Source organism: Myotis lucifugus, unplaced genomic scaffold, assembly GCF_000147115.1.
Source record: "Myotis lucifugus unplaced genomic scaffold, Myoluc2.0 scaffold_537, whole genome shotgun sequence".
Taxonomy (NCBI): Eukaryota; Metazoa; Chordata; class Mammalia; order Chiroptera; family Vespertilionidae; genus Myotis; species Myotis lucifugus.
Genome location: NW_005871585.1, coordinates 454,578 through 481,400, shown reverse-complemented (window position 1 = coordinate 481,400; position 26,823 = coordinate 454,578). Strand labels below are relative to the sequence as shown.

Here is a 26,823-nt window from a genome sequence, read left to right as displayed (position 1 = left end):
AGCCAGTTTGCTGTACAACTGTTCAAGTGTATTAGTTTTCTATGCTCTATAACAAATTACTAAAAACTTAGTAGCTTAAAACACATGCACTTTTTTAAAACAACCAACAAATTTCTAAAAATATACTTTTATTGATTTTAGAGAGAGAGAGGAAGGGAGAGGGAGGGAGAGATAGAAATATCAATGAAAGAGAAACATTATTGTCTGCCTCCTGCATGCCCCTACTGGGGATGGAGCCTGCAACCCGGGCATATGCCCCGACCTGGAATTGAGACACATTGACTGGTTGCCTTCTGCATTCGCCCTGACCAGGAGCAGGGTGTGAACCCACAACCCAGATAGGTGCCCTTGAACTGGAGACCCTTTGGTACGCAGGCCAACGCCCTAGCCACTGCCACACCAATCATGGCAAGCCTGATCTACTTAGATCAGTGGTTCTCAACCTGTGGGTCGGAACGACCCTTTCACAGGGGTCACCTAAGACCATCGGAAAACACATATATAATTACATATTGTTTTTGTGATTAATCACTATGGTTTAATTATGTTCAATTTGTAACAATGAAAATACATCCTGCATATCAGATATTTACATTATGATTCATAAGAGTAGCAAAATTACAGTTATGAAGTAGCAACGAAAATAATTTTATGGTTGGGGGTCACCACAACATGAGGAACTGTATTAAAGGGTCGCGGCATTAGGAAGGTTGAGAACCACTGATTTAGATACAGTGCATAATAAAACTGGTTAATGTTTAGCTGTTTGAATGGAGTTTAAATGGCACATATTTTTTTTTTCCTTTAAAGCACGATTGAGTACAAAAATAGATAATCATTTTGTCCTACTGAGAATCTATCTGTTTTAAACTCTTGTCCATATCCAAAGTACTGCTGTCTTCCTGAGGGTGAATGTCTTGTTTGCAGTTGAAAGTAGCCAGGAAAAGATCCCCAGGTTCATGAGGGCTGGCGTGATCGCCGAGGCTTAAAAAGTAACCATAAACTCCATAGTGAAAAACAAAAAAAACAAACCAGCAGTGCATTCAAGAAGTCTTCATTATGAACCTTTGAAAGAATATCCTTTATTTAGTTATTTTTCTCACATCCTGCATTTTATCATATTTGCTTAAAATTAAAGGAAGCTACTATTAGTTTGAAAGGATAAAAGAAACGCCTTGAAAACATGACTGAAAAACGGAAAGCTTCTCTAGATAGAATTAAGATATTTTGAGGTACCGCATAGATGAGTTAATAAGAGCCATTAAAGCTATTCTAGAAGCATAAAGAACGTAATTACTGTGAGAGCAGTATGTTTACTTTTGTATTGTGTAAAGAGGATGCGAGAATGCCTGCATCATTTAATATTTGATGTTTTCTCCCAACAAATGACAAAAATCCCCCAAATGTATTCAGCATATAAAAACATGCCTTTTACATACTAGTGTTAGCCTGACAGGTAAGTGGTGTTTTAATGGGATGCTTCCTGTGAAAATACTAATAACTCGAATACATGCTGATGTACCGTATTTCATTTATTGCTTTTACTGAAACGACCAAATAGCCCAATGAGAACAATGTCGCTAATTTCAGATATATCTGTGTTCACCACTGCTGTTGGAAGAAAGTTGATTTTATGATAATGTTATTTCAAAAGCAGTCATTACTGCAGTGCTATCTTTTGAGTTCCGTGCTCGTTTTTAGAAAGAGGTCATTATTTACATTGTGGATGTCTGCCCCAAACTTGAATACACAGGGTTCTGAGACCAGAATGGAAAGAAGGAAATGAGGGGGAAGAATGAAGGATGCTAGGAGAAAAGAGTGCAGAAGGGGAAGGGTGGTTCATGAGATCACCTCCGTGCTTAGCATCATTTTTACCAAGACTTAATTAGAAAAGGAAGAGGAAATACTATATATATATTTTCTTCAGTAATTATGGAGTGGTTGAATAGTTAGAACAACGCTATTATCGGTGTGCCCACTCTGCCTTCATTATCAAACACAAAAGGGATGGCCCAGGTCGACAGCTGGAGGTGGGGGAGAAACAGAAAATGTAAACATATTCTCTGCTAAAGAAATGAAGAATACCTTTCCGAGGATTAAAAGTGGAAACTATGCAAAACCAACTCGTTCAAGGTTGTGCAACAGAATATGGCTATTTTATTAGTCTCTCTGCCGTCTCTGCTTGTCTTTGCAATAAAGTGCAGATGCATTTGTTTCAAGAAAACTAATAAATGGTGAGAATATGTTTTATTCTGAAAATAAAATCACTATGGTATTATGGCAGTGTTTAAAGATTTTTAAGACTCTCTCAAAATTCAAAAAGCAGTGTATATGCACCATCCTCTATATTATGAGAGGTATGGAGTAAAAGGATACATTTTGAAGCAAATTTTGAATTCTCCTCAAAAACTTGGTGACGGTTTACATTTTGTTTGCGTGTGTGACTTTTGAAGTATAAATAGTATTATTTTCAAAGGTATATTCTGTGAAATCACAGTTGTTCCCATATCCTCCTGAGAAAACATTCTCTGAGTTGTATATGTCGGCAATGGAATTTCTGAAATACATATTTTTGCCTTTTAGATGCTGATAGACAGGATTCCATTAATCTCTTCCTGGGAGTTTTCCATCCCACTGAAGGAAAACCTCATCTCTGGGAACTCCCAACAGATTTCTATCTGCATCATAAAAACACCATGAGACTTTTACCAACAAGAAGAAGGTACTTTTCTTCCTGCTCTACTATGTAAACTCAGAGATTTGACATTATTTTGAAAATGAGATCCGTGTGTGTGTGTGTGTGTGTGTGTGTGTGTGTGTGTGTGTGAAGTAATCACATAGGCTAAGTAGTGAGCGGTCCTACATGTTTGCCATGAGAAATTTGGCACCTTTGAGGTCCTCATAGTAGCTTTGGGAAATTGTCGTTAACAGTTGGTGTCTTGCATTTTCCTTAAGATAAAAAGTTTCAGAACTTCATCCGTGAACGTAAGTTATAGCTCCACTGCAGCAAACCATCAACATCATCGATAAGTGCTTCCTACAAACTCGGAACTCTACACAAGTCTGACTTCTAGGGAGTCAGTCTTTGGTTTTTCAAGTGTGGGGTCTCGGTAGCATCACTTTGGTGTTCCTTCCTCCAGGAAGCACAGGAGACGAGAGAGTGGCTGTCGTGGCAGATACCACGCCCGTCACCCTTACTACTGAATTTGGGCTTTCTGGAGTCATTCACCAGTACAGGTTATTTTGATGACAGTTAAATTGGAATTAATATTCTCAAGACAAATGAACAGTTTACCTGAAACATTTTAACAGCACACCCTGTAGTGTGGGCTTCAAGGTCAGGTAGACTTGAGTTGGAGTCTCTGCATTTGTGTGATCTTGGACTGGTTACTTAACCTTTCTCCTGGTCTGCAAAATACGATGGGACATACCTCACAGGGTCATTGTGAGGATTTAGTGAGAAGACTCGTTCATGTTTTTGATTGAGTTGCCATGTACTAATATAATCCATTTTGCCACAGGAGCAGCGTTTTCACATCTATGAGGTTGGAGCCTGGTCCATTCTGCTCACATGTCAACTTCTCTTTCATAATGCTCTTCTCTCCTAGCATCAGTTTGACATAGTCTGTGCTAATTATGTGCTGGTGTTACAGCTATTATCAAATTCTGTTACGTCAGGAACCTTTAAAATATTAAGGAAGTGTCAGAATTTATATGTTTCTCAAATTTGTTATTGAAATAACCAATTTAATATTTAAGCTTACTTTCCCTATAAATGAAGCAAGCTGGTTCTTACATTCAATTTAATATTAATAAATGCTTGTCTATATGAATTTTTGCTGATAGAAAATTTAGAACTAATTATGTGTATTTCATGAGAGATGAGTGTAAATACCTGTATTTAGCTTTGGTGATGCAATTGACTATTAGCAAATGTGGTTGATTTTGTGAAATTTTCTATTACCTTAAAGCAGCGATTTTCAACTTTTTCCATCTCATGGCACACCTAAACTAATAACTAAAAATCTGTGGCACCCAAAAAATATGTTATATCTTTTGCCAATCTGACAAATAATTTTGATTCATTCACAGCAGACAGTTATTGTTGTATTGGCTGTTGTCATTTTTTTTTTAACTTGACAGTCTAAGGCAGCGGTTCTCAACCTGTGGGTCGTGACCCCTTTGGCGGTTGAACGACCCTTTCACAGGGGTCGCCTAAGACCATTCTGCATATCAGATATTTACATTACGATTCATAACAGTAGCAACATTACAGTTATGAAGTAGCAACGAAAATAATTTTATGGTTGGGTCACAACATGAGGAACTGTATTTAAAGGGCCAGAAGGTTGAGAACCACTGGAAGGGGAAATAAATCAGTGATCCTGACTTAGTCAGGTATTGCATGTTTGAAAAATTCTTGTGGCTCGGAAAAAAAAGAAAAAGAAAAATTCTTATGGCTCATCAGTTGAAAATCACTGCCTTAAAGTATTGAAGCTATTACTACACAACTTGGGAACAACCAAAACTCGATTTTTCTACTGCAAAAATTAGCCAGGATATTATCTTGAGTTACATACCTGAGGCAGGCAGTATTGGAGCTTTATTTGTAGGAATAAAAAGAAGCTGGTGTTGCATCCATTTTATTTAAAACAAAGGAAACTGAGGTACAGAGAGAATGTGCCTTGACTGAGATTATTCAGCTAGTTAGATTATTCAGTAAGCATCCGCTATAAGCCTGCTACTGAAAACAAAATTTTATCAAAGTAGATAATATGGCTCTCAGTTGATTTGGTTTCCTGTTTTTGCTTTTCTTCCTCCAGAATGTTAGTAACCAAAATGGTATCAACAATTGATGTTACCCATAAGCAGTACTTATAAATACTGTAAGATAAATTTCAGTGTTTTATTTTGGACTTGCTAGTGTTTCTCACCTATACTGGTTATTTTAGTGACAGTTAAATGAGTATTATAATTCTCAGATGAAATGAACAATTTACCAAAGGCATTAACAAGACAAGAGCGTGAACTTAAGCGTTTTGTAGAGCTGAGTTGGAATTTCTGTAAGTGTGTGACTTTAGACCTGTTATTTAACCCCTAGAAATGTTGTTTGAAGACAAGTTCACACATTTTCAAAATTTCACCTTCTCTAACTTATAACGTCTTTAACATTCAGAATGCCCTTTCCTGTATGTATTCTAGTCAATGCCATGTTCTTTGTAAACTGTGGTCCCCAGATCTGTGTCTGATAGTAGAGTTTGGTCTGATTTGTGCCAACTATCGTGGGCCACTGGGACCATTTCTCCCTTTGTCCTGGATATTCTGTTTTTATCACTAAGTGTTAGATTTCCATTAGCTGCTTTCAGTGTCTTGCGGTCACATTGTTAACTCTCTGAGCTCCCTGTCCATTAGAACTCCCAAGTCTTTTTTAACATGTCCTGCTGCCATACCTTCTCTCTATACCATTTTTGTCATGCTCATATACGCTCTGCTTGCTTCCAAACAAAAGTATTGAAATGTGTATCCTTTTTATTAGTGGTTCACCTCTAGATTTGTAGCTTCTTGAGATTTAATTAGCTGGGCCGTCTTGATCCTAATGCAAGTCCTTGATGGAAAGTGTTGCATAGAATAGGGTAGCTGGCAGGCCCCTGTGAGATAGCACGACACCTTCTTCCACTTTAAAATTGTTTCATAATTGTTGGTTGCAATCATTTAAACAGCTGCAACTTACCATATTGTCATCACTTCACCATGCTGTCATTCTGCCCACATGTCTCTGTCTTGTTCACAGATACCGATTGCTTCGCTAAAGTCCATATACGTTATTTCAGAGGACTCTCAAGCTAGCGAGGGGAATCAAATACTAGTCTTTTCAATCTCCCTAACCTTCCTGTGTGTGCCGGTGGCATTGAGCACTCTTAGTACTAAGGAATGAAAAAGAGAAAAGACGCTTACTTGTTGGTATGCAAAGGAAGAAGCAGCACCAACTTGCGTCTCGGTCCTCTGACCCCTGGTCCCAAAGCAGATTTCTGTCCGGGTGCAGTGCCCGATGGTGGAGGTACTGAAGATTCCCGTCCCAGGTTCAGTCCTCTCAGACGTCCTCATCCTCCACCCAACGCCGCTCATCTTCCCCCAGGGCAGGCAGTTCTCCTGGGCTTCTTTGCTTCTGAGGCCCACTCAGAGTGTTTGGACTTTTAAAAAGTATTGTTACGTTGCGTTGTGTTGCTTAGGGAAACACAGTTTAGCAATATTTTTTAAAAATGTGTGGCCTGGTCTCAAATCGCTAATCCAATTCTCTTAATTATTTTTCTCCACATGGTGCATTCGGAGTTAAAACACATTTTTATATAATGTTTCTTTTTTTTTTGTAAGTAAGACAATTGTGAGCAAAATTCTTTAGTAAATTCCTCATATACTAGCTGGTGCTTTCTGTGCTTTCCTCATCTGCCGAGGTTGGAAAACAGAACTTACACCTCTCTCTCTCTCTCTCTCTCTCTCTCTCTCTCTCTCTCTCTCTCTCTCTTTCTCTCTCACACACACACACACACACACACACACACACACACCCCTCTTAAACAGGTAGCCCATGTCTTTTTCATTCCCATGATCTGGTATTCTGATTCTCCTACCAGAAAAGAAATGAGATTAGCCTGGTGTGGCTTGTTTGAGTAAATTTATATGGATTCGTAGAAGTCACTGGTCATCATTTTAGGTTACTCACAAAATATCTCTAGTGAATACTTGATTTTTTTATCTTTTGGAATGTATCACCCTCTTGCCCCTGAGCATCAAGACTACATTTGCCCGTTTCCAGTTAAATCCCATTCTTTGCTGTTCCTTAGAAGAGTATTGATCGCAACTGTACCAAGACTTGAATGCTGTTAGAGATGCCCTATAGCTTCCTTCTGTCCCTTGGGCTGTGTGTGGTTCCCTCTCATCTTGTGTTTTTCTCTTTCCAGCATGAAACTCATCTTGGCTGGTAAAGATAGAAACAATACTGGAACCGAGTAACTCTACTTCCTCTGTCATTATTTTTAACATGGCATTTCTAACACACCGAGTGGTGCTTGACACACAGCGGGTGTTTAATAAATGCTGAAAGACTAATAAGTCTGCAAGCAGCAGACTTATCCCTTTTCTGTTCTTTTCATGCTCCAAAGCCTTGCTATTCAAAAAGCAGTCTGAGGACCAGCCCTTTTGACATCACCTGGGAGCTGTCATAAATGCAGTCTTAGGCCCCACCTACTGAATCAGAATCTGCCTTTTGACAGTATCTCCAAATGACTTGTGTGTGCATTGAATTTTGAGAAGTACTGCTCTAAAGCACAACTTTAATCTCAAGCAAAACTTTAGGAGCCTTTCCTGTTATTGTAACATTTTCCTCCCTCACAGTTCATTACGCTTCAGGCTTCTTTTTTCGTCATCCTTGGTTATGTATTCCACTTGCCATCTCTAGGGGAGTTCTCTGTGTTGCCTATTTCATTTAAATACTTCCCTATTCTTCATAATTAGAATTATTCAAAATTTTGATGTCAGCGTTTTATTTTTAGAAAGCCTTTCATTTATTTTAAAATTACATTTTTTTAGCAGTTTAGGCTATCGGCTCTTTTTTCTGAACCTTTTGAAAATTTTGATATGCCATTTCATATCATTCCCCTGCCTAGCTCTTGTGAACTTGGATATAGCATTTACCCCTTAAATATCCATTTCATAAGAATTTGATTTAGAATTAAATTCATAAGTCAGAGAGAAGGCAGTTCAGGATTCTTTCAGATTCTCTGCTCATGGTGGATGAGTGTTCTAGCAAAAATCTATATGATTGAAATTCCCTCCCTCACTCTGACTGGCCTCTGTGATCACGTAGTGAATACTTAGAAATGGAGATTAACACAGTTTATACTAGTTTCTGAGGGAACGAACTTGTTGTTTAGGGCTACCCATTCACTTAATGACTTTGCTTAACTCTTTTAATGAACTGTACACACAGACCCATACACATAGAGCAGAATAGAAAAGTAATCTAACTCTCAGATAACTACCTGCAAGAGAATCCTGGTTGTGGGACTTGGGTCAGGGCCCTGCTCCTCACCTGGTGGCAGAGTAATGCAGCACAGGCCCTGGGGAGGGTGAACGGCAGCTCACAGAGTCTGGTGGAGTAACCCAAATCTGTTTCATCGAAAAGTAAGTACATCAGAGCATCTTGACCCGCAGATATGTTTATGGATTGTTATAGATCTGTGACACATTTGAAACAAGAAAGGGGTTGGGACAAGAACTGACATGTTGAAGACTCACTGTGCCAGAAGCTTCACAAACATGTTTAAAAAGAAAAAGAAATTGATTTTGACAATGAGGCAGCATCTCACTCTAGGCTGTTCAGTTCCTTTTATCCAGTGAATTGTAGAAAACCAACATTTACATCTGGGTCCATCTTCTCTTATTTTTTATTTTATAGTTATACTCACTGGTGGACACCAGAGGTAATAAAATATTTGCCACTGCCTTATGATGAAGGTAGGTACACTGTTTTCTCTTTTAGTTTTTATACTAATGTATTTTGGAATTATTCCTAAATGAGCTCAAAGCATTAAATTCTTTGCATATAGTTTCTTATTAGAAAGCAATGAATGCCTATTCAGTATCATATGTTGCTGTTAGAATAGATAGGCTAAGATATCCTGAGACCTCAGTTTTTAAAGGGCAGGGATTGTGCTATTCTTCTTGTATCTAAGTTGGTCAAAGTCTTGTATTGTGTCTTTCAATTATTAGATATGTCCCTCAAATATTTACAAGATATATTAGTTTGTCATTTTAAATTAGTACTGACTATATTTCTAGATATTTGGGGAGAATGGGGAGGAAGTGAAAACCATTCACAAGGAGAAATAAAAACTTTTCCTCTATCTAAGCAGTGAAAAAAGGTACAAGTGTGTGTATAAAAGTACATTTTAGTCACTAAAGGTTACATTTTGTTAATTTGTCAGAAAGGCAGGAATATTTTTGTGTTAAAAGAATACCCTCACATGCACAGTACATTAGGATAATGTTTCCAAATTTAAATAATTGCCCAGTTTTAAGTAGAGTTTATTCCTGGCTCTGACTGATTTCCCTGACTTTGGGTTAGCCTGTTTTCTTACTTGTAAGATCTACTGCCAACCTGGAACACTCGAGTTGAGGACTCCATCTAGTCATGGTCAACCATTCCAATTTTGGGTGGTGAAGGCCATGAAGTAGGAAGATTGAAAATGATTTTTTGTTCTTAATACATTATTCATTGATTTTTAAATTATTTGTAACCCTGAAATTCCGAGTAAAATCATAACTCATTGCTATGAAGGCTTGGTTGTTCTAGAACAATGGGAAGGACTTTAACAGTCTAACTAACATTGGTCATAAATAGGATTTGAAATGTAAAGGAAAATTAGGTGAAATAACTACATGATTTTTATGTAGAAGGGAGAGGGTATTTAAGAACAAAAAATAATTTAAAAAGCTGAGTAACTTCGCTTCTAAAATAACTGCCTCCTCCACCCTGACTCCCAAAGGCCCTCCCGCCTCCTTGTCCCGCTCAGCTTTGCATTGTATATTCTGTGCCCATATCGCTTCTCTTCCCAGTGTGTGCGTGCCAGAGGCAGGAGCTGGACTCTGTTCAGTGCACTCTCTGTGAACGCTTGTTGATGTTACAGAAATGTTTGCCATGTGTAATCTAAGGGCATCAAGAGTAACAGGCAGTATCTCTCTTAGTTATCTGTGCTGCGAACTTTAAGAAGTTGATAGTGAAGAAATTTCACAGATACGAAGAAGAGATTGACATCCATAATGAGTTCTTCCGCCCATATGAACTGAGTAGCTTTGATGATACCTTTTGCTTGGCTATGACAAGTTCCGCACGGTATGTTGTGAGTACTCTGATACTGTAAGGATTTGGGAAGTATACTTTTCCTTGTTTATATAGATGTGTCTTACTTTACCAGAAATCTATTTGGGAAGCCTGCTAGCAGGTGGCTGTTCAGCCTCTGAATACCTCCCATGATTGGGAGCCAACTATTTCAGAAGGCAGTCCTTTCTATTATTAGAAAACTGGGTTTAACTTCTTCCCTTTGATAAGTTGAAATCTTTCTCCCATTGGTCCTAGTTTGTCATTTGAAATACACTCAATTTTTACATGTGAACATCGAAATTGAGAGCGAACATAATTAGTGGAAAAGCATAGTCGCTGGCACTAGAAAGGGCAGGATATGAATCTTAGACCAGCCGCTGCCTACCTGTGTTACTTTAAGAAAATGATTCAACTTATCTAAGTCTCAGTTCCTTCATTTCATATCAATAGGGATGCGTGTGACACCACACATGTATATTCACACATATACCAAGTGCCTAACATGGTACCTGACACAGGTGGGTGACTGATAAATGGTGGCTATCATTATATTACAGTTTTTATTAGGCACAGGACAAGTCTAGTTCCTCTTCTGTATGACAGCTCTACAATACTTGAGGAACAAATTTTTTTTCAGGTAAATAATCTTCATTCTTTTTCATAACTCATGTGACATGTTTTCAGACTTTCCATCCTGTTCTGTCACCTTTGAACATACTTCAGTTTCTGTGTCTCTTTTAGGCTGGGGGCGGGAGGGGAGACTTTGAGAAAAAATGATGAGACTACAATAAGAAAATCAGGCAAAGCAAATTACTTCTTTATTATTATGTTTAATACTAAAGTTTGCATTTTTGTATTTAAGGTCTCTTCAAATGTGACATATATGTACCTAAACCTCACATGGTACATGTGGAAACATAATTTATGTGTTTTTTTCCCTAGAAATTACTCTACATTTTGCGTCAGTTTTAGATGGAAAATTTGGAATTCTTACTTGCTTGATTTTCAATTAAACATGTTAAAGTTTAGCAGTTTTAACTGTAAGGTCATTGTCATTTCTAGAAGTTTTCAAGTTCAAGGAAGTATGAATGATGTTGCATACATGTGTACATACAAATATACAGTTGATTTTTTTATTTGCAGGAATTATGTTCTGTAAAGTTCCTGCAGACACTAAATTAAAGAACAATGAAACTTTGCTCCTAGAAATAATAGGGTTAGGTTTCTGTAAGCCTTTGATCACCATTTTGTCAGCCATTCAATACATAACCGTGTTTTGTGTGTATCTGTTTAAAGATACCTTACTTAATATATAGTCAATTCATTAACATTGAACATGCAGCCAACAGCACTACAACTCATGCCTGAGTGATGCTACGCCAACACACTCTTTTCTCTATAACAACTTGCTTATGCTTAGGAACACAAGACAGCTTCAGCACTAAGTGTGGGGTCCATTTTAGCAGTGAGATCACACACACACACAAAGAGCACAAAAATAGGAAAACATGGCACCAAGTAGACTATGGAAGGGATGCGTGTTTACAGCATGAGAGCTAAAACAAGAAGGCAGGGTGCCACCTTGCTCTGCCTCAGCCGGGAGCATGAGTGTTGGGTTACTCTAATGTTTCACTTTTCTGTGCATGCGTATGTCTGGGAGTGATCATGAAAGCTCTGAGTGTTGATTTGGGGGTTACAAATAAGTTTTAGTTAGTAAGCAGATTCTCAGATATGGAGTCGACAAATGAGGTTCAGCTGTATATGTTCAGAAGAAAGAAATATTAAACCACTTAAATTTTTTACAATATTATCAAACTGTTTAAGAGACATTTTGAGTCAGATTCAGGATTACTTTCTTTCAAAAAATGTAATGCTGGGTCACACTTGGTGCAGCGTCCTTGCCAATAACTGTTGCCTTTTTGGCGTGTGGTGAGGAGCGGGTCTGGCCTCAGCAGTGATCGGTAGGCCTGGCATCCATGGTGAGGAACCAGCTTCAGCTTTGTAGTAGGTGGTAAATTAAACGTTTCTATTTGAAGAGTTCCAACGGTGTTTTAATGAATTAACCTTAGCCTAATGGGGTAGAAGTTGATACTTAATTCACACCACTGTGTTTTTTATCATTATGTCAGTCTCCTTAGGTGGGATAGTGTAATAAAAACATTGTCCATAAAACTGAGTGGCTTAGTGTTTCATCATTGGTTTTTATGAGTTTAATTTTACCTGAAAACTAATCATGATCCATAATCGGAAGGTATACATCTTAGCAGTAATTCAGATATCAACTCTGTTCCAGTAAACAAAATCTTAAAGTCATAACCATTGGGCCTCAGAATCATAAAGAAAATTCACAGTGAAGATCGATACCATTGAAGTTACCAAGTGCCATTAGTTCATGGGGTTTTATGACCCAGATCACCTGAGCTCCCTTGAACATTTGGCTCCGAATATATAGGGTCGGACAAAAGTAGGTTTATAGTTATAATACAAATAAATACCATAATTAATAAATAATGGCACAAGAATAAACTGTTTTGTGTACTCACAACTGTAAACCTACTTTTGCCCCATCCCTGTATGTGGCTGCAAGGGCTAAGAAGGAATAGTATAAAAATGTGAACTGAATGGAAGCCATCCTTATCTGGATGTATAGTGATTTGTTTGGAATTTTCTTCCTCTTTCTTCAGGGACTTTATGCCTAAGACCGTTGGCATTGATCCAAGTCCATTTACTGTGCGTAAACCAGATGAAACTGGAAAATCAGTATTGGGGTAAGATTTGCATATAGAATGAAATTTTAAAGATTCATGTAAAATAATATAGCACTTGCAATATAATTTCCACAAAAACTAATAACTTCACATAGTTTGGGGCACAGTCCATGTATTGCATCTATACAGGTAGTTTATTTATAGCACTGGGATCATTAAAGTGTTCAACATGGAAAGTAGAATTTATGGAAATTTTAGCAACATGGTACACTTCATTATTTTAAATTAGGACTATCACAGATGGCATAAAGACAGGTAGCAGATATTGTGTGTTATGTCCTATAAGTAACTCAGCACCCTCTATTTCCCTCAACATAAAATACTTAGGTAAAATTGTATAGTTATAGTATTTGTTTTTCTTTTATTCATAGTATTTATATTTGTTTGCATCCTGAAGAAGCATTAAAACAAAATGCTCAGAGATTAATAGATTTTCTGTGTATTACTGTAGCATTGTTTTGGGGAAGACAGTTATTTTTTTTTTATATCCAATTACTCAGGAAAGAGGACAAATCATGTTTACATCTTTGTGCTTAGAGACTGGAGTGAAATGTGTTGTGTTCTAGCATAAGAATCTCTATTACTGCCACGGACCTGAATAATCCCAGTGATAAGGTTTTCTCATGACCCTGACCAGAAACCCTGGCCAGAGTGTAGATACTGAGTTCCAATTGTATTTAGGCGTGTGCATGGGGTCCTAATTGGATTTTAGCTACATGTGATTTATAAAATTGGGTATTTATTAGTATTTTCTAGACACACCATTTCTGTGGCTTAAAATAAGTAACTTTAAATAGCTACATGTTAAACCCTGAACCAGATGCTAAGGCATTTAGAAGAAAGGATGTCCTCAGGAGTTTAGAATTCAAGGACTTCCTGGCACAAATACATAAATGAACAGCTATATTAGTGTATGCCACAGAAGTGCTAGCAACTTTAATTTTTAGTTGCAGAAAGTCAGAAACTAATTTTTCTATAATATCTAACCCATGGCCTGTCCTAGAACATTTCAGAATATTATGGTATTTTAAGTCCCTTGTAGATAATTTTTTCAAAGAGTGAAATATTAAGCATTTTTCATAACAGCCAAAATATCATTATAAAATATTTTCTGAATTAAAACAATATTCTTACAATTCTCAAATTTGGAAGTAAAATAAAAGTAAATACTTTTATGTGTCAGTTTTTCTCCCCCCCCCCCACACCCAATCTATTCCCTACTCTTAGAAGGGATGTTCAGCAAATATAATTATTTACTAATAGCACAATAAACTTTAAAATTTAGTTCATGTTCATCAGTTATTCATATTCTCAAATAATTAGCTGATACTGTGATTGAGAGAAACCATAGGAGGGAAGAAAATATACATGGATTTGGCTTTTGACCTTTTCTTGAAGCTTTTACAAATTATAGGTCATTTTGCTAATATCTCAAAACATATAGCCTATTATTGTACCATAAAGTTTGAATGTATCGATTTCAGTTACCAAAAGAAGGCACAATAACCAAGTGGCCAGGAGACTTTTCTGCATAGGTTTACACACATGTACTGGTTTTCTTCCAGAATTTATAACAGGATTGAAATTCATATAGGGCCCATACTTGTACATGGTAAAATATGAAGGTTTTCCCTTCAGCACGACTTGAACTCAGAAACTAGTTTCTCACAGTCATTTTCTTATGCTTCACCAGGGCCAAGGTTTTGGGACAGAGTGATGCACAGTGAATGTTGAGGGTTCTGTTTAAAGATGCTCACCTTCATACTTATCATTTCAAAGGAACAAAAGCAATAGAGAAGAAGCTGTATTACAGCGGAAGACAGCGGCCAGCGCCCCGCCTCCCCCCAGCGAGGAGGCTGTGTCCAGCAGCTCTGATGACGATTCCGGGACCGACCGGGAGGAGGAGGGCTCTGTGTCTCAGCGCTCCACCCCAGTGAAGATGACTGACGCGGGGGACAGCGCCAAAGTGACCGAGGTGTGGTCCAGCGTGAGGCACTGGGGAACGATCTCTAAGTTCCACTCTCAGGAGAAAGGCTGAGAGCGAGAATAGGTCACATTATCTCACTCACACCATTGAAATGAGATCACGTGTAATGTGTGGTGTTGGAGGCACTGCGGAGATAAAGACATCCAGCATAGACAGACAAAATGGAAATGGCTTCATTTTGCAGTAAAATCAGTGCTTTTGCTCCCAGATGTAACAGTGAAATTCTTATTTCTTCAGAGTTTTTAAGAGAATCCTGTGCCTCTTTGGGCAGCCCACCCGCTTGCGGTTCGTTCACTCCCTTGCTCAGCACACTGTTGGAAGGCAGGGTTTGGACCTGGGCCTCGCCATCTCTGCGTAGCCCCAGTGGGCAGTTCATCCTGCTCAATTTGATATTACCAATATAGTAAGGGAAAATAAAAGTAAACAACAAAAAAACTAAATCTAGTTTTGGGGGAAATTTGATTTCTAGACATAGCTAGAAGTCATTAGAGGTCGATTTGACAACGTGTGATAATACAAGAACTGAATCTATTGTCCTAGTAGTTGACAAACTACAAATGACTGGTCAAGTCCAGCCCACTGTCTGTTTTTGTAAATATAGTTTTATTGGAGTTGGCAAACTACAAACAATTGGTCAAATCCAGCCCACTGTCTGTTTTTGTAAATATAGTTTTATTGGCACTGATTTTAACTTGCTTATATGTTATCTGTAACAGCAGAGGTGAGGAGTAGCTGTAGAAATGGTATGACCCAAAGAACATAAAATATTTACTATCTGGTCCTTTGCAGAAATTTTTGCTAACTCCTGTATTATATAAACACCACTAATAATTATTTAGCAGTTTTTTTTACCCTAAAACAAACTATTTTTAGTGGAAATAAAATCAAATTAAAAAAAAACATTAACTGAGAAGTTTAATGAATAGATTGAAAAAACATTGTGATTCTTTTAGTGGGAAAATTCACACTTTGGAAATAATTTATATTCTAGATGTCTAAAAATTTTCCTGGTCCCTTTTTTTTTAACCCCAGAATGTGGTCCAGCCCATGAAAGAGGTATATGGGATTAACCTCTTCGATGGTATCTCAGAGGAAGATCTCTCCATTTATTCAAGGTAAACTACTTCCATGTAGAGATTGAGAAAAAATGCAAAGGTATTACTACAATAACATATCTAGTATAAGTTTAAAAAATTAAAATAGTCAATACAGAAGGAAACGAATTCCATCTGGAATATAGTAATAGCATTTAGAAGGTCAAATTCAGAAACACTGATTTATATTTGAATAGGGGGCCTACTGCCTGAGATAAAAATTTATGATGAGTACATGTATTTTCACTGCCCACGTATAAGCTGTAAACTGAAGTACAAACACAGTTTTACAGTAAACAATCCTCAAGATCAGGTACAAAATAAACCTGGGATATTGCCGATTAAGGACCTTGCAGTCACTTTAGCTCTGAGCTGCTGGTGGGAAGGGTGTCTGAGGAGGAAAAAGGAAGCAACGATATAAGGGAGCTGATTCAGGATGTTATAGCCCTTGGGTAGGCAGGTCTAGCTGGGGGAGAGGATCCCCCAAAAGGCATTCCCTGAAATCACGTACATACCTTTGCATGTAAGTGTGTTTTTCTGAGAAGATTAGTAGTTATGAGATTCTCAAAAGAATCCCTCACCTTGCCCTAACTGGTTTGGTTCAGTGGATAGAGCGCCTGTGGACTGGAGGGTCCCAGGTTCGATTCCGGTCAAGGGCATGTACCTTGGTTGCGGGCACATCCCCAGTAGGGGGTGTGCAGGAGGCAGCTAATCGATGTTTCTCTCTCATCGATGTTTCTAACTCTCTATCCGTCTCCCTTCCTCTCTGTAAAAAATCAAAGGAATCCCTCACCTGGAAATCCTCAGGAAACTGATGGGTCCACTGTAAACACCCCCTCAGCCTAATACATGCCTTGAGAAGACTTGTTTTTTTCACTGCTTCAGTGGAATTTTATTAGTAGTTATTGTGTCAAAATTCACATGTATAGGACGCAAAGGTCTGTCTTAGAAAATTCTAAAGCAGATGTAATTAGATTTTAACAATAAGATAGAACATATTCTCATTAGAGGACAGCCCTTAAAAAGTGAAGGATAATAGAGAATTAAGTACAGTTCTGTCAAACTGGAAATGAACTCTGCATGCACAGTGCCTCTTAAAACAAAGTTCTGTGAAACTATAGCATTTCTATGGATGTGAATTTCAGTGGCAAATATTATTAGCTTCTAAACATCTGACGCTAAAGGAATTTCCAATCAAAACACAAGCGCAGTGGCTTTCATTAAATGTAGAGCTATGATACTTCTATAAAGAGGTCCTTCATTCATATAAGTTTGACATATGTAAACTCTGTAATATATATGAGCACTGACCTACCATTCCTTTTTAAGGAGGGTATTGCATTTATAGAATCCGTCGTACCAGATAGTGTCAGCTTTTTCCTTCAAGCTAGTAAGACCTGCTATATAACACAGTGATGGTGAACCTATGACACGCGTGAACCTATGACTCATTTTTTTTGGTTGATTTTTCTTTGTTAAATGGCATTTAAATATATAAAATAAATATCAAAAATATAAATCTTTGTTTTACTCTGGTTGCAAATATCAAAAAATTTCTATATGTGACACGGCACCAGAGTTAAGTTAGGGTTTTTCAAAATGCTGACACGCCGAGCTCAAAAGGTTCGCCATCACTGATATAACATGTAAAATACAAAAATGCACAGCCTTTCTTGACCGCAGAGGCGCTGGTGTGACTGCATCGCTGTCTTACCAGAGGCAAGTTGAGTCGTTCAGGACTCGGCCACACCCTCCTCACCCGACACAGACATGCAGTGGCTTATTCCTCACGTTGTCAGCAGTGCAGCTGAACTGTTTACCGGTTGAGGCCGGCCTTTGTCAGGAGCACGGCTGGAAGAATGCATTATCTGGGGTTAGGAATGAATATGACTTTGCCTAGTGCAGAGAGCGTGAGTGTACGTGTCAAGGACTGAAATGTGGGCTCATGTGAATTAAGCAAAAAGTGTCTCTTGCTTCAGGCATGACTTTGACCTGCAGCCTTTGTAGCTCAGACGGCCCCTGAGGCCCACTTCTAGTTCTCCCTTCTGGGGAGTGAGATCCAGCCTTGTTCAGCCACAACACCCCTGGGAAACAGTCTCAGAAGGTGCCAGAGCAGGCCTGCGGGGAAGGGATTATGCAGGAAGGAAGGAGCCCATGTTCTGGAATGAGAGTCTGTGCTTGGTGTTCTGAAGTTCAACACCTCCTCCTTTGAGGGGTATAACACGTCACAGTGTTTTACCTGTTCTTTAGACAGCTCCGTAGTAGACTGAAAAGATGTTATTATCCCTCTAAAGGCTGAGGGCGCAGGAAGAGCCATGCAGTGGCCTATCCAGGAGACCCGTCCTGTGCTTCTGGGGTGTCTGTGATCTTAGTCTGTGCCATTCTCTTCATTCTCGTGATTGTATCAGCTGCCTCTGCTTATGATGCTGGGTCCTGGGGCTCTTCCTGCCTCCTCTGACCCAGAGAGCGGAGCTTCCAGCGCAGGGCGAGAGCCCATGGATTCTGCCCTGTATTGTGAGGCGCCCTCTCCCACTGCTGTTCTGCACCCACTCGGCTTGACTCACCAGAGTTTGTGCACGTGAAGATGGTGCGGTCGCCTGGCTTGCCTGTCACAGCTGCCACCTGGGCGACCACAGGACATTGTGGGGAGGGAGGCGATGCAGCCAGAACTGGCTTCTATGGCCCGTCTTCTTGCTACCTGCTCTCCTGCCTTTTTTTTCTTATGCTGACCCTCAACCATTTTCAGACTCCTGAAGATCTCTCAGTTTTATGGTTTTGTTCTAATTATTGAGCCCTATTCTTTGTACCTCCCTTTGCCCACATCTTTTCTGATATCTTTGGTTTGCTATTTTGACCAGACTCAGAAGTTTACTGACTTCCTCAAAGCCTCAGACCTTTGCCAAATCTTTTTTTTTTTTTAATTCTGACCATGATCGTGCACATGGTTTGCTAAGTTTAAAGTTCTGTACAAATATTAAATGCTATGTGGCATTCTTTTTTAAAAAATGCATCCAAAATGTTCGCTTGGTAAAAGTATAAAGTTGGATAAAAGTAAGCTATTTAAAAGTTTTTCAGTAGCCCTTGATTTAATAATTGCTAGTTTCTACAGCACTTTGCTTGACCTTTAAAAAAGCTACTTAAAAAATAAATTATAAAAGTATCCTTAGTCGTCAAAAGAAAACATTTCAAATAGTAGAAAAGTGAAAAGGGAATCAGCCCTGTAATCCCACCCTGTGACCTCCTCAGGGCACATAGAGCAAAACTGCAGGCCACACTTCAGGCAGGTCTGCTCTTGAGAAATAGCTGGGGGCCCTCTGCCATCATGGTATCCTCTTACCCGGCTGAGACCCCGGGCAATTCCCTGTGGCTCTCAGCTCTAAGACAGGCTTGGTGTTGCCCCAGTCTTCTCTAAGGAGGGGCGGTATACAGTGGCGGTCGGTCGCTGGTCTCCTCGGTCCTCTCCATCTGTGTTAAAAGTACTCTTCGCAGTGACTGGGGAATACTTGGCGATTCTTGTGGTCCTGAGGAAACTGAGTCCGGATCCGGGGTTCTCAGCAGCGTCTGCTGCAGGGGATGGGTCCCCAGCCTGGTCCCGCCCTGTCCTTGTCGTTTGTCTCACCACAAACCTCTCCCCTCGTTTCCCATGTTTCCTGCCACGGCCACCCGCAGGTATGTGAGGCCCTGAGAGATCAGCTGCTTAACTTCAGGAACAATTGGTTCTGTTTTTGTTTTTTTTTGGCTTTTTTAATCATGTTTAAATAAATAGAAATGCAATGTAGTACACATTTCTTATCATTCTTATATCTATGGTTCTGATATATTTTAAGCAGAATTTCTCTTCCTTCTCACAGACCCACTCTAAAATCAGGCAACCGTCTAGGAGCAGTCTTGTGTTCCATGGGGTGCTCTTGTGGGCTTTTCTGACATAAGTACACTATTGTCATTTGAAAGCTCATTCCATGCTTTACTGACTGTATTGCCAATAGTTTCTTCCCTAGCTCACTTTTTATCCATTGTAATTTGTAGATTCGTTCAGCTGGGTCAGAGTCAACATCAGCAGGACAAGAGCAGCCAGCAGCTCTGTTCCAGGTGCCCAGATGGAGTTATAAAACTGTGAGTACTAGATTAGACCTTTAAAAAAACACTTATATTCATGCCATTCACGGTGCTTTTTTATAAAGATTTTGTAAGAAAAACATCTTGTCACCATATTAGTATAAGCATAAACATCTTCTCCTGGTACCTTATCTTATCTGAGGAAAACTGGGTAGCTGTGGGGGCAGAGAAGAGATGGCAGCCTCGACTTAAAGTGCACCCTTTGGAGGTGAGATTGGAGTTGAAGGAGGCGTCTCTCCATGAACTCTGCTCTCCACTGGGGAGAGCTGAGATGACAAAGCAGCTCTGACCCTGCAGACTGGCTCTCCATGTTTGATGCAAGACCCTTGAAGGCAGGGATGCCTGTCTCTTCTAACTGTATATCCTCACCAGTTCGGATAACTTACTGTAAGTTAAACAGGTGTTCAGTAAATTCTTAAACAGAACTGGTTTCATATCCTGAATCACAGCATCACAGATCTACCACTTGTTGTTTTGTTGTGTTGTTTTTTAACCTTGAGCAAATAACAAGTCTTGTGTAGATCAGTTTCCTCATCTGCAAAGTGGGGCAATAATCACACCTGCTTTGTAGGTGGGCTTAATGAAAGAATACCAAGCACTTAGACCAGTGTCTGGAAAAAGTTCTCCATAAGCAGTGATCATCATTCTCTGCCTGTTGGCACCGGACACAGCAAAGGTTGTGGCCCGGAGAGGCTCCAGATGTCATATGCTCCGTTGAGGTCTTCCAGAAAATGGGTCCGTATGGAGATTAGTGTGTGCGAGGTGTTCAGATCAGTGCCTGGCATATAGGTGACATTCAGTAAAGATGAGCTTCCCCTTTCTTGACCAACTTCACCAGTTCACTAAATTATGTAACAGATAGGAACTGCCTAACTTCACTGTGTTCTACATCGTGTGTTTCTGACTGAGAGTGGAGAGGCTGTTATGGCAATCCAGGCAGAGGCTGGTGCCTGAGAGAGCAGTGGCTGGGAGGAGTTTGGAGGTGCGAGGGGTTAGGGGAATGTTTAGGAGGTGAAATGGACAGGACTTGGATACTGGCTCATCATGGAGGAGGAGGGCCGTGTCAAGGATGCCCCTTAGGTGGTTTGGTTTGTGTAACAGGTTTCATTGATTCATTCATTCATCCATTTATTCATTTAGCAGATAGGTATAGAGTATACCTGTGTTAGGACCATTCAAAGCTGCCATTTGCCAAGGTAAGGAGCACAACAGAAGGATCCAGTTTGTCTTTAAAGTAGCATCCAAGTGGACTGTTTGGGAAGCAGTTAACTCAGCTGACCTGGAACTCACAGAGAGCCTTCTGGGGCTGTAAATGCACCTGGGTGACCATTGAAGCCACTGGCTAAGGGTGAGACCCCTCGGGAACGAGAGTAGAGAGAGAAAAGACCTACAGCTGAGTCTTGAGGGGTCTGGGTCTACCAGTCGAGACAGAGACCTGCAAGGGAGGCAGAGCTGGTGCGGGGAGGAGAACCAAGGCGGTGTTTTATCACAACCTTCAAAGCGGCAGCTTATGCCTTCTTTCTCTCCCTGTCACTAATTATTTATTTGTTTTTAATTTAAATCCTGTATTGTTTAAAGTATTATATATGTCTCCTCTTTCCCCTATTGACCTCTCCCCAGCCACTCCCATCCGCCAGCACATGCCCTCGCCCCCCTAGTGTCTGTGTCCATTGGTGATGCTCATATGCATGCACACAAGTCCTTTGGTTGATCTCTTACCCTCTACCCTCCCCTGCCTTCCCTCTGAGGTTTGACAGTCTGTTTAACACTATTTTTTAAAACTTTTTTCCTCTTTTTATAAACATACAGACTCCAGTTAACTTAGAGATAGTTTTTCTTTCTTATGTGTAACTAGCATGTGGAAGTGTGCGCTCCCATATGAACTGAAATATGTGGCCAAAGAAGGAAAGTATTTAAATGTGTTAGTAAAATAAGAAACTCTGTTAACCAAATTGTATTATACAAATTGATTATTCCATTAAAATAATATGGCACAATTTAGGAGGAGGAGCTGATGAAATGGATATAGCATACAAAATACAAGAAAAGCCTTTTCCCCGTTCTCTTTAACATAGGGGCTACTTTGATCCACAATTGAGCTTGCAGTTACTAATTTTACATTCTTCTCTTAAAACATTTAGTACTTGCTTTTCTGAGTTCTAACACATGTGAAAACCATGTACTAGTAGATGTAGATTTTCTTAACCTTTTCCAATTACTTGGTAAAGAATCTAATGTGAGTGTGTTTTTGCACAGCATCAGCAGCAGGATAACAGAGAGCCTGGTAGGTTCAGCATTACGTTGTCATGGCAACTGCTCAAGAGTGTTGTTGTGTGTGTGCATGGGTGTACAGTTTAAATTGAACTGTAACTTAGTTCTTAAAATGTCAACTAATAATTTTTAGATTTCTAAAGCTATGACAAAACCCAGAGAATTTAGATTTATGAGATAATCGAAATTCTCATCTTGTTATGTGTTAAATTCTAGTAGATTTTAAAATGGTAATAAGTTTATTTTTAGTTTATATACCTTCTAGAGGCCTGGTGCACAACATTTGTGCACTCGGGAGGTCCCTCAGCCCGGCCTGTGCCCTCTCGCAGTCTGGGAGCCCTTGGGGGATGTCCAACTGCCGGCTTAGACCCACTCCTGGTGGGGAGCGGGCCTAAGCCATCAGTCAGACATCCTTAGCACTGCTGCCGCTGCACTTGCCAACCATGAGCCCAGCTTCTGAGCTTCTGGCTGAGCGGTGCTCCCCCTATGGGAACACACTGACCACCAGGGGGCAGCTCCTGCATTGAGCATCTGCCCCCTGGTGGTTAGGCGCGTCATAGCAACCTGTTGTTCTGCCATTCGGTCAATTTGCATATTACCCTTTTTATTATATAGGATGTATCTACTCATTTCTGGATAATTCATAATATAACAAATTTTTCTTGAAATCATGAGGCAGCCACTATTTTTTTTTTCTAAATATGAGATAAATACAGTAAGAGAGGTACAGAAACCTGGATGGGGGAGCTGGGAACTGTCACCCACGGTCTTGCAGGACATGTTTTAGAAGTGGATGTTAAACCCAAACACTGTCTGCACTGTCAGCTGCTCAGAGCTGTATTTTGTTTGAGTGTGACCCCTGCCTTTGATCCATACCACTTGGTGATCAGGGAGAAGTGACATCAGCCAACATTTACAGGGCACTCAGTGTTATGGGCACTGTTCTACATACCTTCACCTGTATTAACTCCATCCTCACAATAATCCATCAAGTAGGTCTTACTATTACCTTCATTTTGCAGATGGGAAACGGAAGCACAGAGAAGTGTGTGACTTGCCCAAGGTCAAACAGCAAGTGAAGGAACCCAGATTTAAACTCAGGCAGGCTGGCTCTCCATCACTAAGCTATAAATGCCTAGGGTTAGCAGTTACTTTTAAAACCACAATGGTAAAAATACTTTATCACTAGTGTGAACATTTCTCCCTTTGATTCTCTGACATGATCTATATGCAGACACAATATTTTTGCTCTGTTGATCTTGACTTTTAAAAAATACTTTAAGGTAGTATATACCTTATTCTTTTCCCAGTCCCCAGCATACTGTCCCTAATGTGGACACACTTCCTGGGCAAGCATACTTTGCTTGATTCGGGACATAGTGTGGAGCTGGCTTAGCCATCATCAGAACAGTGCTGCTGCTATTTAGGGCTCTTGCCATCCTAGTTATAGGTTATAAGTTCCTAGAGGGTAGCCCATCTTTGTGTCCCCTGCTTCCCCCAGAAGAGTACCTGAAATTGAGGGCTCAGTAAATATTTACTGAAATGGACTGAATCTCTCCCTCCTCCCCCATCCCTTCCATTGCTGTCACAGTCTGTATGAGCCCCCCTGAGCATCCCTAGAAAGCAACCTCACCCAGTGTCTCCCTCTTTTCAGCCATCTTCCTAGGGGTTCCTTCCTCCCACCCTCAACCCTGAACATTCCTAGTTCTTCCCCTATTCTGTTTTCTGCTCAGAATCACTCTCTGCCCTCTTCTGTTTTTTGGTTCCCCTATTGTCTTCTGATAAAAGAGAGAGAGAGAGAAAAAGCACACCAAGTTTTTAGCTTTTTAAAAAACTTTTTATTTATTTATTTTCTTTATTGATTAAGGTATTACATATGTGTCCTTCTCCCTCTCTTTCCCCCTCAACCTCCCCCCCTCCCCCACTCATGCCTTCACCCCCCTGGTGTCTGTGTCCATTGGTTAGGCTTATATGCATACATACAAGTCCTTTGGTTGAGCTCAGCTTTTTTTCCTTTCTCTATTCTGCTTCCACTTGCACCTACGAGCAAGTGCAGAGTGAGAAGGCCCGAGTGGCAGGGCTTGCTGTGCAGGGGCGGGCGGGACCAACCTGTGCTCATTCTACACTCCTACCAGTTCTCGGGGAGTTTTTGGCCAAGCAACACATGCCCATCAGTATAGGTTAAAAAGAACATGAGCACATATATTATTAGTGCCTGCTATTCTGGTGGCTCACCTTTTCCAGGAATATGTCTCACTCATTTAGAAATTATCTCCAAGAAATGGTTCAAAATGTGACACGTAGGGTTTGGATAAATGCTGTCTAACTTAGGATTTTTCCAGTGCAGGATGAGGTGAAAGGTAATATAAGGTAAATAAGTATGTCTTAGGATTGAACATTGAATTTATTACCTAAGTACACCTTACAGAGTGCATGCCCCTGGGGATGGGCTCTGGCCAGGAACTGTGTCATGAGTCAGTTAGTGTGTGCTAACTCCAGGCAGAGTTAGCACACACGGCTGAGATGGGTGTGACACCAGGGCCCTGATGAGCTCCACTTTGTTCACTCGTCATGAAAGCATTTCCAACAATGTGCCCCTAAACCCAAGTCACTGTGGGTCTCCCCCCCCCCCCATTGATTTCCTCTAGTCCTCTGCAGACAGTGCTCTGGCTTCTGTGCTGCAGGCAGAATCATGTCTACCCTAATGGGTAAACCTTGTTATCTTTCTCAGACACCAGGGAGTATAGTCTTTAAAGGCTTAAGGATTAGAGCAGTTGGGAGGCCAGGATCAATGATTAATCTGCTAATTCCCCCCACAGGCAAGAGCTGATAGGTGGCAGTCCTCAGCCCAAGGAAGTGGTGACGTCTTCCCTCACCCCAGAAATTACCTCAACAGTCGTCTCTCTTTTCATTCTGGCTTTTACTTTTCTTCTCTTTCTCTTTAACCTTCTCTGGCTTTTCCCTTTTATCTTTTCTATTTCTAAGTTAGCTTGTTCTGTCTCATCCCTGCTCCCCCAACCCATTTCTTTTACTTTTATTTCTCTTTCCTTCCTTCTCCTCACCATCCTCTCTCCATTCCCTCCGGCAAGTTTTTTGTTGTTATTGTTTTTGAAATATAGTAATCTCTCCAAAAACACAAGTTTCCTTCCTGTATTCCAGGACATTGCTTTTCAGGCTGTCATTCTTGACTCATTAGTGGGTCATGAAATTGACTTAGCAGGCCTCCGCACAGTGCAATGAGGTAAAACGGACTAAATCCAGTAGGAAGTTCCAGTGCATGGCATGTAGTACGGTTAAGCCTTATTTCATGAAATTTTGTTTCTGTGCATAAATGCAGCTTCATCAATACATACACATAACTAGGTGCGTGCCGATTAGCCATGGGAAGTGCAGTTCTTACTTTGGGTGACAGTCACAGGTTGGATTTATATGAATGCATCTTTTCTGGAACCACATGAGTTTAAAAACTTAGGGTCTGTTCCTGGCATCTAGGCACTTAACACATGCTTGTTGATTGAATGAAAGTGTGTGTGAGTGACTCCTATGGGGAATAATTAGAAAAGGAGAAGATAGGTCAGGACGGGGGACAGAAAGAGATGAGAGGGTTCTGTGGTATGTCCATCGTGGGTGAAATAAATGTGGGCCTTAGAAAACACACCTGTGACTCAGAATGAACTGAGAGCGGGGATGAGCATGCACCGGATGGAGGTAGCAGGAAGCTACAGCTGGAAGTCAGAACGAAAAAGCTATTCCATAAAGTGAATGCTGCTTTGTGTGAATATTATCTACAATGGCATCTGCATCCTATGTTAAATAAGATAAGTTTAGTGAACCCGTGAATTTGGTGAAACTTTTAGGGAGGGCTATCCTCAACGGTTTCTAGCCTATAAGGAATAATAAATGTAAATTTAATTGTAGGTACTGGTGTTATTAATTGACTTTCATATGTTTTTTTTTTTTAAATTTCGTGTATTGTCTGTTTTATTTTGGCGACTACAAAGCATACCATTTACGGAAGCTGTCACAGGCTCACAGGAGGTCTTAGGTTCCCCCTCCGCCTCCCCTTAACATAGGTTTTTGTTGTTGTTGTCTCAGGAGCATAGATCTCTGTGAAGTAAGAAGTACTTGCCTTACTGGTAAGACACTAAAAGCACTAAATGACAGGTAGCTATTGAGTGCTCCTCACTCGGTGCCAGGCTGAGTGCTCCGAGACATGGCTGGATGAGATAAAGCTCCTGCCTCTGAGGTGTACACTGTTGGGTTTCCATTGGCGTTATTCCAGGTGGTGGGGAGGTGTGCAGGTGTCAGCAGAGCAGGCTGTGGGACTACGGGAAGAATACAGATCAGACAGGCTCCTGGGCAGGGGTGAAGCCTAAGGGGACGATGAAGTTGTCTGGTTGGAGAAGGCTAGGAGGGTACCACTTGGAGACCCATACATAATCCTGTGTGTTGAACACCGGGGATAATCAAGGAGGAGGCGAGAGACGCAGGCAGGCAGGCACAGGATCAGGAGGAGGTGCTAAGTGAGAGAGAGTGACCCTTATTTTATTAAAAGCCTGTTTTAATCAGGGGAGTGAGAGGCTTATATTTGCATTTTAGAAAGGTCACTCTGGAAATAGCATGGGGAAGGGATTGGAGGCAGGGAGGTAAACAGCATATCTGTAGGAAGTGGGACGAAGTGATTGGAGTACTATGCAGTTGAAATGA

General features: G+C 40.3%; 1 protein-coding gene across 1 annotated transcript in view; it reads left to right on the top strand.

Moving 5' to 3' along the window:
• The window catches only part of FIG4 (FIG4 phosphoinositide 5-phosphatase), a gene marked incomplete at its 5' end in the record, with an annotated part of 87,048 nt that overhangs the window by 34,224 nt on the left and 26,001 nt on the right, over positions 1-26,823 (top strand). Inside the window, 7 exons of the mRNA XM_023745333.1 lie at positions 2,584-2,722; positions 8,456-8,514; positions 9,745-9,892; positions 12,565-12,648; positions 14,428-14,623; positions 15,668-15,750; positions 19,756-19,842. Of these exons, the coding sequence (XP_023601101.1) occupies positions 2,584-2,722; positions 8,456-8,514; positions 9,745-9,892; positions 12,565-12,648; positions 14,428-14,623; positions 15,668-15,750; positions 19,756-19,842 (796 nt within the window). The remainder of the gene's footprint in view (positions 1-2,583; positions 2,723-8,455; positions 8,515-9,744; positions 9,893-12,564; positions 12,649-14,427; positions 14,624-15,667; positions 15,751-19,755; positions 19,843-26,823) is intronic.